This window comes from Myotis davidii, unplaced genomic scaffold (genome assembly GCF_000327345.1).
Source record: "Myotis davidii unplaced genomic scaffold, ASM32734v1 scaffold341, whole genome shotgun sequence".
Taxonomy (NCBI): domain Eukaryota; kingdom Metazoa; phylum Chordata; class Mammalia; order Chiroptera; family Vespertilionidae; genus Myotis; species Myotis davidii.
In genome coordinates, this window is record NW_006291021.1 from 369487 (window position 1) to 381418 (window position 11932).

Here is an 11932-nt window from a genome sequence, read left to right on the forward strand (position 1 = left end):
TGTGTGCCGAGGGAGGTGGCAGGCTGAGGACACAGGATATCCCAAAGCCACCTGTTAGTGAACATTTGCCTTGCTGCCAGCGGTGCCTGCAGTGGAGGATTCAGGTCCAGGTCATGAGAGAATGTGTGTATGTGTGTGTGTGGCAGGCCCACCTCCCCAGTGAATACAAGGAGTTTGGGCTGAATTTCTTTGGGCCTAGGGAGAAGTCCTTTTCTCTTCATTTAATTTAGTTGTTATGTTTTATTTTAAAAAATGAAAGGAGTTATTTATTTATTTCAGAAAATTTGAGTAATTTCTTCCACGTTCCTAACAAAAGATTAGTCTGGGATTTGGACCTAGCATGTGATTACTAATGGAGGTTAGTAACAGAACAAGGGGTATTGGAATCTATTGACACAGACACTTGTGTGGAAGTTTGCCTGGGAGTTCTAAAAGAACCAAGGAAGTGGGGAGAAGTTTCCAGGTTCAGTATCCTCTTCAGCTCTGCCTCTCTACTTTACTTTCCAAAGTATTTCCCCGAGGTGTTACACAAAGGTTCTAAAGTCACATCTCAGGGAGACAGACACTCAGACAGTCAGCATTCCATGGGCCTCTTAGAGCTCCAGGACCAAGGGACCTCCCCCTGCATCAGGTTTTCTTTGCTCTGAAGAGATGAAGGCTTACTATGCATCATCTAACCCTATAAAACGGGAGGGGCAAGGGAGGAGGAGGAGGAGGCATGAGGCATTGAGGGAGAGAGGTTGGGATGGCAGGTCCGCCTTGCAGTTGGGGAAGGGCCAGCCCAGGAGAGAGGAAGGGAGAGGAGACCCTTGGGTGCTGGTGTGGTGGTCTCTGGGGGCACTTTTCATCCTTGCTGAGGGCTGCCCAGGAGCTGGTTGTCTGGTTAGGAACTTTCTTTCTTGCCCTTTGGGGCTTGCTCTGGGCTGATAGCAGAACAGTGTTCTCGGGTCTTAGGAGCAGCCTGGGAGCTTTATGGGACGGTTGCTCCCGAGACTTGAGTTGTGGCCCTTGTGTCAGCCAGTCTGGAGCTCGGAGAGTTCCCAGTGGGGCTGGCATTTACCATCTGGTGGCAGATGACCACAGACCCATCTGTGTTGACATTTGCTGGAAGAACAGGAGGACCCTTCGATCTGTGAGTTGGTGAAAACTGCTCTCTGTATCGCCCTCTGGGGCCATGAGCTCTGTGATTCTCACAGGAGGGTCGGATGCTGCCTCAGTGGTGACCGGAGCGGCAGACGGCCAGAGGCCAGCCCCGCTTGTCCCCTCAGCATCTTATCTCATCCTTTGCCCCGTCAGCTGTGAGGGCCTGTATTTCCATCGAGTGAGATGCGTCCTCATGAAGCCCCGTCCTGCAGGTGGAAGTAGATGCATTTATTCACTTAACTTTTTTTTTCTGAAAGATTGTTAAAGAAGGAGAGAAAGGTGCAAGGCCTTCACTACATTGTCTTGGCATAGCATCAGGATAGGATATTCCTGTGAAGGAGAGAAGAGAAATGAAAACAAAGGAAAAAGGCACTGTCTTCAAGGGAATGGACTCAGACCTCTGAGGGGACCTGTCTGTTCTCCCGGGTTAGGCTGTCACTTCTCTAACCTTGTGCATTGTCCTTGCTGGCCTTAGAGTGTGGTTATTTCCCAAGACCTGGTGATCCTCAGCCATGCTGGCCCAGGCCAGGCAGGTTCTGGGCGCTGGATTATAGTGAGACGGGCTCTGATGAGCAACTCGGCCTCTGGCCTCACTGCCTCAGACTCGGGGTGGGGGCTGGAGCGGCACAAAAGGCTCCACTGCCCTCCTTTCAACCCGGTGTCCCCGTGACCATGACTGGGCATCATCAGCTTCCTCAGATGAAAGGTTGAGCTTGTCAAGAATCCTAGGTTATTAAAGCTAAATCAGTCCTTCCTCCCTCCCTCCCTCCCTCCCTCCCTCCCTCCCTCCCTCCCTCCCTCCCTCCCTCCCTCCCTCCCTCCCTCCCTCCCTCCCTCCTTCCCTCCTTCCCTCCCTTTCTTTCTGTCTGTCTTTCTTTCCATGATCTTTATTCTTTTGTTCTGTTTTGTTGCCATCTGGAAGGCTCCGTCTGAGTGGTAGTGTGAACTTCCAGTGTCTATATTTTGAGAACTTGCCCTCGGGTTTTCTCTCCCTTCAGCAGGTGCCACAGGAGCCTCACTGGACCTGGGCAGGTGTTACCAGGAGCACCTCTTGGCAGGAGCCCAGATCCTTCCTCCTAGTAGTTAACAAAGGCAGAGCTCATGTCCCTCTCCTGCAGGCTCCAGTGAGGTGGCTTTGGCAGAGAACTGGGCCTGTCCCCGTGCAGTTTCCTCTTGCCTTGGCTTCGCTACTCGCTCCCTGTTTCAGTCAGCTTTATTCACCTGAGAGTGGAGGAGTGAGGCTCCCCCAGGAAATGCGGGACCCGGTGAAGTCATGACACACACGTCCCACAGAAGTTGCTTTCTCCGCCACATGCCTTCCCAGAGGGGTGTCTGCCTGGCTTCTCACCTTTATGCTTCTGGTCTTTCTTAACTGCAGCATGCAGGCCGCTTTGGCCACAGCTGCCTCCTTGTGCTTCTCACACAAATTGCCAGTCTTGGTGCCAGTCTTTTAGCATGGTGCCCTCCTCCCCGAGACTGTGCCAACTGCACCTGGACCCAGCCATCCTGGGACCCTGCTTCTCTTTGCTCTCCACCACGAGCCTGCTTCGCTCTGAGCACTCAGCAGCCAGACCTTCAGGAAATGCCGTGGACTCTTTGGGAAAGTGACGCTCAGGCTCTCCCTGGCTCCCTCCCCCAGAAGGAAGCTTGGACACCTCTAGCTGCACTCCCGCAAGCCAACTTCCTCTTACCCATCGGATTTCCAGCTTGCCTCCTTGCTCATTGATAACATCTGTCTCTTCTTTATCACTAGGTGATGGTAATGCCCGAAGGAGCAGAAACGGTGTCCAGGCCCAGTCCTGACTACCCCATGTTACCCACAATTCCACTCTCTGCCTTCTCTGACCCCAAGAAGACCAAACCATCCCACGGCTCCAAGGTTAGTGAGGTGGAAGGCCCTGTCACATGGGAGCACTGGGGCCCAGCAGAGGGTCCTGGGCTCAGGGTGCTCCCTCTGCAGAGCTGGGCTTGGTCCCTTGGCATCTTTCTCTTGGAGCTCTCTGTGCTCCCTGTGGCTGCTCTCTGCCACTTAGTCAGAAGGGTCGACCCCTCCGGGGGTGCATAGAACAGCCTGGTAATCACAGGCTCTTTATCCTGTTCCTCTTGAGGCCAGAGAGCCTGCCCTGTCATCCCGCCTCCCTCAGAGTCAGTGGGCTTAGAACCACTCAGACAGAACCCCAAGCTATTCTCACATGGTTGGGAGCTATGGACAGAGTGTCCACTGCAGCTACCACTGTCTACCTTCTCAGGTCTCCTGAGTGCAGCCAGGACACTTCGTCCATCAGGGCTGGTGCTTTCTCCGGGGCCTGTTCCAGGTTTGGCTTCTTTCTTTGGCAAACCTCCACAGAGAAAGCTTACTTGGGGGAAGAGCCAGGTAGAATCATGTGGGTGAGCGAGCTGATTTTCCCTAAGAAGAAACGCTTTATCATCCTCTCTCAGCCCCATCAGGTGAGTGGCATTCTGTCTTCCTGAGACCACTCTCTGAATCGTCCCAGAGTGGCTGCCAGAGCCCTTCTGGTGGTGTCATGATGTCCACATAAACTCCTGAGTGTTCGTCCCATTCCCCCGCAGCCGCCTACACAGCTCTGTGTCCCGGAGGCCAGGTTTCATCTGGCTCTCAGGGCAGCTGCTTGTCTTTCTGCCACCGACCCCACAAGTTTATCCACTTCTCAACTTTGCATTTTTCTCGTTTCACTCATCTGTTGGGTGTTGTGGGCCTGGGGCATCCCACATGGGACAGCTTGAACTCGCAGGCCAAATTACAGCCTTATTCATCAGCAGTGCTGGAGGAGAGCGACATTACCCAGGCAGAGTCTTTCTGGCACTTTCCCCAGGCCAGTGAGTCTCTGAAATCCTCATCCGACTTAAGCCCTTAAATATGGAGCGCAGTCTGAAGGCCGTCCCCATGCCAACTTTCTGGCCCATCTTTCCTGAGCCTCATGGACATCAAATGGAAGAGAACTTCTTGCTAGAGATCTTGGCAGTTTCTCTTTCAGCCGCTCAGTTGTCTGGAAGTCCATGCAACCTAGGAAGGGTAGAAATTGTCATTTCTTCTGTATGTGTCATTTGTGAGTCAACCAAAACCTCATGAAGAGATGCCCTGCAGGTAGTGAGGACACTCTGGTGGCCAGTGGAGTTGCATCTGTTGGAGTTGCTCATGTCCTCTCTCACTGGAATGCCTTTGTGACCACCCCAGGAGTTCCCAGGCCAGATGGGCATATCTGCCAGGCTCAGAGGCCTGTAGGCAGTGTCCCTGGTCTCCACCCCTCCGTGTCCCAGAAACTTTCTTCAGCCACATGGGTGGTGTATTTTAGGAGGCTCTTTTGTGAGTTTCTCAGGCAGCACAAGGCAGATTCTTCTCTGCTGCAAGCCCCCTCTGCCTGTTGTCCTCCCTTCTGAGCCGTTAGCCTCACCTGCTCTTCTAGGAGGGTAGAACCTGTGTGCCAACGTCTTCCTCCAGATGAGGACCTCCTTTTGGGTACTGGCTGTACCACCCAGATTGGTTCTCTGCTGCCTAGACCCAAAGAGTCTGATTGCCAGGTCTCATGCTCCAGGCAGAGGAGACAGAGGGAAGGGCTTGGTCATGCAGGGCCTTGCTTGTCAGGGTCCCCAACCTGGAGGCTGCTGGAGAGTCTGGCTTTTGGAGCCCTAGGCAGATTGGTCACTGGTGATCTGTCCCCACCTCATGTCTCCTCAGAGGATAGCATGGAAGGCAGGAGTTGGAGCCTCCGGGCAGATGGGTGGGGCTCCTGAAGGCTCATATTTTGAGGATGGTATTCCTTTTAGTCCCCACCTCACAGCACCCCTGGATTTTCATACCTGTAGCTTCTCCCTGTCTGACATCAGACAGTTGGCCTGGATGACCTTTCTTCAAAACTTGGTTCTTAGACATTTTGCTTCATTGATGGCTTTGAGAGCGTGACTGTGAACGATCACATTACTCTCGGAGCTCTGTGTGGTTTCAGGGAGCCTGCTCTCCAGAACCTGTGCAGACCCCCAGGTAAAGAGCCGCTGCTAGGGAGGCCCTACTTGCTGGGCAGACCCTGGGCGGCAGTGGAGGCTTGTCCGACCCCCAGGTCTGGGGGGCCCGGTGGGAACTGTGCCGAGGCCTTTGACAGATGTTTATTGGGTGTGCTTTTGCCCTGCCTGTTCGGGCTGGGGCCGACTCCTATAGCCTGGGGTGTGTATAGATATTTCGAGAAGAGGCTGGAATCACATATGAGGTCTGCTTCTTGCCTCCCTCCTCAGCCGATTGTTGGAGAGAGGAGTCCCCAGGGACTGACCCCATTCCACACACCAGCCCCAAGGGAGATGCCCCTTTAGATGGTCAGCTGGGGCTTGTGTTATGAGTACCCCTTCCCACTGCCCTGGAGACAGAAGAGCCAGGTCCAGGGCACAGGGGCTGATGTTTCTCCAGGGAGGCAGCAGGAGCCTATGGCCACACAAGGCTGTCCCTGAACCTTTGACACTGATGTGGGTTATGGATTTGCAAGAAGACAGTGAACAAGTAGATCTGAGGTGGTCAAGACTGTGCCGCCTGTCCTTGTAGCTCTTTATTGTGAGAGTCTGTCAGGTGGGCTGGGAGAGCAGGAAGTAGAGGCCCTGCTGCTGGGCATTTAGCTGGCTCACCCATCCTCTTAGCACATAGGGTGAGCTGGTAAAGTGTGGCTGCCTCGGGTGGTGCATGCCACTCTCAGGGTCTGGCTGCTGTTGATTTCCTGGTGAGCTTTGATCTGGAGAACCGCTGAGCCCAACTGTGCACCTGGCTGACTGAGTTGGGGGCAGAGCCCTTAGCAGCTGGGCACCTGTTCAGCAACCCTGGACATGTGGGATGTTGAAGGGGTTTGACAGGCAGGAAGCAAACAAGGTGTCAGGCAAGGCTTCTACCCAAAGGGTACGCTAACTGTGTGTGGGGTGGCTGCAGCCGCCATGATTGAATGCTTGCTGTCAGCCAGGCCCCTGTACCATCGCTGGCGAGGTAGGTGGTCTTACCCTTGTTCAGAGGAAGTGTGGGCGCACAGGGTTGGTGTCCCCTCGCCCAGCTTTCCCAGCAGCCTGGAGCAGGGCTGCTTTCTGCCTCTGTCCCTAGCCAGAGTTCCATGACCTGGCTGAGCCACCCTGAACCCTCTGAGTTTCCCAGGAACTGTACACATTATAGAAAAGCTGTCCAGGTGGCTTCAGTTCTGTCAGGAGTCGTTGGTCCTGCGCAGTGCCCTGAACCCAGCAGCTACTCAATGAATGCTGACTGTGGATCAAAAAACCATTATGCCTGGCAGGTTGCCCTGCTTTGGGGCGACCAGGCAGGAGGCTTAGTGGCAGGGACAGAAAGGAGCCTGTCTGCTAGCGCCCCCAGTGGGAGCTGCGAGGTGTCCGAGCTGGAGCGGGCCTGTGTATCTGTCTTTCTTTGCCGACTCACTGTGCTGTTCTTGAATCCCTCAGGGAATGTCAGTTCAATTCAGAGGGGAGTCTTAGCCTGCAGTCGCCTGGGACCTGCTGACACTTCCTAGTAGTTTAAAGGGACAGCTCCATTTAAAAATCTCACCTGCTACCTTACTTCTTTGCTTTTTGGAAGATTTTCTCTAGCTGAGTCTGAATCCAGGTGGATTATACTTTGTAAGGGTTAGGGGCAGTGGAGCAGGGCGGCCTGAGATGCCGTTTGACTGTGTCTTTCTCCCTTCCCACCCGACATTTCAGGACGCCAGCAGGGAGAGCGGCAAGGCCTGCAAGGCCCATAAGACAGCCAAGGAGCACCGGGAGCGGCCCCGCAAAGACTCGGAGAGCAAAGGCCCCTCCAAGGAGCCAGAGCGTGAGCAGGCCCGGAGTGCCAAGGATGCCTCACGGAAGCTGGTTGAGGGCCGGCCACCCAAGGAGGAGAAGGCCCCGCCACCCAAGGCTGCATTTAAGGAGCCTAAGATGGCCCTAAAGGAGACCAAACTGGAGAGCCTATCCCCCAAGGGTGGTCCCCCACCACCACCACCATCTAAGTCTTCCAGCAAGCGGCCAGCTACCACTGACTCACCCAAGCCCAGTGCCAAAAAGCAGAAGAAGAGCAGCTCTAAGGGGTCCAGGAGTGCCCCTAGCACTTCGCCCCGCACCTCATCCTCCTTCTCGGACAAAAAGTCGGCCAAGGATAAGGGCAGCACCAAAGTGGAGAAGATCAAGGCTGAGAATGAGCCCCGGGAGATCAAAAAGCCCCCAGAGGTGGAGGAGTCCAACTCGGAGGACGAGGCCTCCTTCAAGACAGAGGTGAGGTGCCCCTTTGCCCCATCAATCCCTTATCCTCTTTTCTGGCTCTTTGAACCCCCTGTCCTTATCAGCTTTTCTGGCTTTTTGCCATTGAAAGCCTTGTTAGCCCAAACGTTAGACGAGGAGATTGGGATCTCAGCCCCAGAGCTCCCTTTGCTCTTTGTAGCTTTGGGCATACCTGAGCACCTCGCTAAGCCTCAGTTTCCCCTTCTGTCAAGGATGATAAAGCCTGACTCTGAGGTCTCTGTGGAAATGGTGCTTAGGAAGGATGGCTCTGGTAGAACATGATGGTCTGGTACCTGGGTTCCGAGCTCTTTACCGTGGAAGCCCCTTGCATGGCCCAGGGTCTTGGTGGCCAGTTGGGGATCAGGGTGGGTGATTGTGTCTTACTGTTGTCCCTTCCTCAGCCACCACATGGTTGGTCTGGAAGCTTAATGCTGGCTCCATTCCCAGATGGCCGTTGGAGTCCGAGGGCCCACCACCTCTGCCACCCATCCGCTGTTGCTCATGCAGCGTAGACACAGGGATCTTGAATCAGCAAGACTTGTCTTCTAAGCATGGGCCAGTACCCCTCTCGCTGTGAGAGGCTCTGGGCTCCTGCAACAGTGTTTCCAGGTGGTTCTCTGAAGATGGCTGTGAGAGACCCCTTGAATCCCAGAGGAGCACATAGCCAGACTGCTAACTGGGTGGCCAGACCTCCCTGGGGCCTTGCGGGGTGATATCATCTCTGAGACTGTGTTTGGCATCTGGTGGTCAGAGAACAGGTGCCTGGGTGATGGTCGAATGGATGAATGGGTGGATAAATGAGGAGTGACCCCCTTACCTGAGGCACCGCCCCCATGCCTGGTGACCTGTGCTGTTTCCAGATCTCCATTCACTCCCAGAGGCTGAAGTCTGCCTGCAGCATTGCTGCTGGGGCTCCACTGGGGCTTTGAAAGTGGCTCCGGAGATGAAGCTAGAGCTGTTTTGTGTCAGCAACACCATGTCATGAGCATGTGGCTTCCAGGGGTATTCCGTTGGAGGCAACAGCATTGGGGGTGACGATTTGGTCCATGGGTAACTGGCTTAGGGACATGGGACCAATCATGCTGCACACCCAGCGCTCCTCACAGCCAGGAGACAATGAGCCTAAGGCGGCAGGACTTGGAACATCTCTTATTTAGAAGCCTCCTGGCCATTCAGGGCCATTTCAGTATCCTGCTCAGCTGCTGCAGGTTCTTTGGGTGCTCAACAGAGAGCTCTGACATTGCAGGGAACCTGAGTTGCCGCCTCCTGCTTAGCCGAGAGGGGGTTGAGGGGCTCCTTGTCTGAGTCCCTGGGCCAAGCCCCCAGCTCCTCCAACTGCTTCTCTGTGGTCTCTTTGGCCCACAGGGTCCTTTTCAGTTAGGGGCCAGGAGTGCTGAGAGCCCGCTGGCCCCTCTGGCCCCTGCTGGACATGGCATGTGGCTGCACAGCGGCACTCATCAGCAGCACTCAGGACTCCTTGTGGGCTTTCAGATGCACACCTCTAGGCCCTTTGGGCTGACATTATTTCTGCCCCTTGGATTTGTGTGGAAAGAAAAGGGGCAGTGCATCTGAGGTCGGCGGACTTGCTTGCCACCCCTCACCCCACACAGGTGCTGGAGCCACCTCTCATGGCTCCTACTTCCCCATCCTGCAGCCCTGAGCCTACACACTGGGTGGCCGCCACCTGGGTCCAGCTCCTGCCTTGGCCCTGCTTTTTGTGTCAGCCTTACAGAACCTGCTGCTCATGTCCTCTGCCCAGGGGGTCTGTCCATATTCTCTGCCCCAGATGGCAGAGGCACAATGGGCATTGGCCACCATGGGGGGCCGCAAGGCAGCTTTTAAAGAAAAAATATTTTTTTAATGATTTCAGAGATAGAAACATCAATGATGAGAGATTCATTGATTGGCTGCCTCCTGCATGCCCCACACTAGGGATCGAGCTCACAACCCAGGCATGTGCCCTGACCAGGAATCAGACCGTGACCTCCTCATTCATAGGTTGATGCTTACCCACTGAGCCACTCTGGCTGGGCTGCAAGGCAGCTTTTACAGATGGGGGAAACTGAGGTTTAAAGCCAGGGCGGCCTTGGCCAGTTGGTGACAAACCCAGGGTCAGAACCACGACCCCTGAACCAGAATAAGAACTCAGGTCTGAATGCTAGAGGGCCACTTGTCCGCAGGCCCATGGCTGAGATTTGGGGGTGTCACACTGGTCTGTCACAGTGGGCAGTGGTTGATGGTAATCTAGGATTCTCCGATGTGAAGGCATGTGTGTGGGGGTGGGGGTGGGGGGGTGCTGTCAGCAGATGCCTGGAGCAGGTGGTTTAGGCCGAGGTAAACTAAAGAAGAGGCCCCTTAACTCTTCAGGTGACAGTGTTCTGTCCCTAGGTGGCCTGATTACTCTCTGAGTCTATTGAGTGAGCAAAGACTTGTGCCTTCCTAGGTCCCCTCTGCAGCCTGGGAGCTGCCCTCAGCCCCCCAGACCATCAGGAGGGACTTTCCTGATCCCTTGGGAGTCCGGGACTCCTTTCCTAGGGTTTCCTCTCACACGACACATGGCAGGACTAAGCAAATGCTGTTAGGTGCCTCTGCCTGTTTCCTGGTCCCTTCTCTTGAAAAGGGGAGTTGTCCAGAGGTGGCTGGTCCCAGCGCTCAAGGTGTTCTGTTCCTCCAGATGGTCCTCCCCAAAGCAAGAGGGCTAGACAAGCCCCAGCCCAAGGGCAGCTTGCTGGGGGTGAGGCAGCCTCCCAGGTGTGTGGGGTGCTCTGGGCTAGGGTGGACTCTTGGAGCTGTGAACTTTGCCCTTCTGCCCTTCAGAGTCTGCCATAGACCCATGGCTTGCTCTGTTATGTGCACCTTCAGAACTGCCTGTTGGCAGAAACTAAGGCCCCTGTTCTAGCTTAGCGCTCCATGCAGCAAGGCCAGAGGCCCCTTCCCTGAAGGGATCTGAAGTGACCAGTTCCTTACACCCAGGGAGGTGCAACCCCCAGTCATCTTACCCCATGTGTCCTAGGGCCTAGGGTGGAAGGTTGCAGGAAGAAGTGGGGGATGTGACCTGGTTGAGTCCACCCTGTCCCCTACTGCTTGTCACGTGGCACATTCATCATTACCTCAGGGCACGTGGTGGGTGATGGCAGCATGGGGCAGGGAGACGAGCAGATAGCTTTTTGTCATCACTCAGCCTCGGGACTGGCTGTGGGGAAACAAGAGGCAGAATGAGAAGCTGGGTCTCTGCACTCACTGTTCCTGTTCCAGATCTTTTCTCTGTTCCCTGTGGCGCCATAGCGCCCATCGCCAGCTCTTGCCCTCATAGGAGGAAGGCAGGGCCCACAAACAGATGTGCTCCCCAACCCCCTTTCATGGACAACTTGGTTCCCTGTCCTCCTGCTGAGGTGCATGGGAAAACCAGTGACTTGTTGAGAGCTTCTCCTGGAACTACTAGAAATTTAAAGATCCTCAGTGAGAAAAGATGGGCCATTGCATTTGAAATGCAAACTGGTGGTGTCCTGGGGCTGGGTGCCTACGGACTCAGGAAGCCATGTTCTCAGAAGTGTGTGCAGGGGTCCTCCTGTGTGCCTTGAGCCTGGCACCTTTGTCACCTTTTGAGTGCGTATCTGGGGACAGACTCAGCTGGGTGTCATTGCTGCCAGGGCGCATTTCTTGTCCACTCCTTTTCCTTGGACTGAAAGGTTATTCTTGTCTTCTCTCCCCCACTGTCCCACCCCACCCCCGTTTTGGGGTGAAGTCCGCCCAGTCGAGCCCATCCAACTCCAGCTCCAGCTCTGACTCCAGTTCAGATTCGGATTTTGAGCCATCTCAGAACCACAGTCAAGGTGGGTGATGACAAAGGAAAGACAGGATGTTTCTGTGGCTTACTGCTGTGGGGGTAGCCTCTGACTCCACCTGGCTGGTGGGGTTCTAGGTTTGTTATCCAATCACAGGGACTTACAAGCAGTTTCCCGTAACTTCTGTGGGGGCTCACTCCATGCCTGAGCTTCAGCTGCTGCCACTGCCAGAAAAACCCATTGGTGCCTTACCCCCAGGGAGGGGGTGATGAGGAGGGCCTAGAATGAGGGGGAAGGTGGGGATGATGGGGGAAGCTGGGGTGAGGGAAGTGAGGGATGGAGGGCAGGGCAAGAGCCATGGGCCTGAGCTGAACACCCTGGGCATTTCTTCAGTATACTCCTGCTTACCCAGACTGGGCTCCCAGATATCCACATTTGTAGGTTGTAGACCTTCAGGAAGTGTATAAAAAGAAAAGCAGAAACAGTTCACCTGACGGCTAGCCAGGTGTGGGATATGTCACTCCTGGTGACCTACCCCTGAGCCTCAGGACACACTGTCTGTATGATGAGGGCTTGGCGATGTGCTGATGAGGTGCTGGTGCTTGCGGGCCAGTGGAGAGCAGCCCCTTTCTGATTTGGGCCCTATCCATAGCCAGACCCCCTCCTCGCCAGCTCTCTCAGAGGGAGGCAGGCATCAGTTCCTTGCCAGCCCTCCCACCCTGTCCCATTAGAGGACAGCTCCTGGATCAGGG

The 11932-nt window shown here is 55.0% G+C and overlaps 1 protein-coding gene across 4 annotated transcripts in view; it reads left to right on the forward strand.

The window, feature by feature from the left end:
* The window catches only part of MLLT1 (myeloid/lymphoid or mixed-lineage leukemia; translocated to, 1), a 65663-nt gene that overhangs the window by 47308 nt on the left and 6423 nt on the right, over nt 1-11932 (forward strand). For 3 of the 4 annotated variants that reach the window (XM_006764228.2, XM_006764229.2, XM_006764231.2), the window contains 3 exons: nt 2897-3022; nt 6838-7389; nt 11141-11228. In XM_006764228.2, coding sequence (XP_006764291.1) covers nt 2897-3022; nt 6838-7389; nt 11141-11228 — 766 coding nt within the window. The remainder of the gene's footprint in view (nt 1-2896; nt 3023-6837; nt 7390-11140; nt 11229-11932) is intronic. The other variant, XM_006764230.2, reaches the window with a different exon arrangement.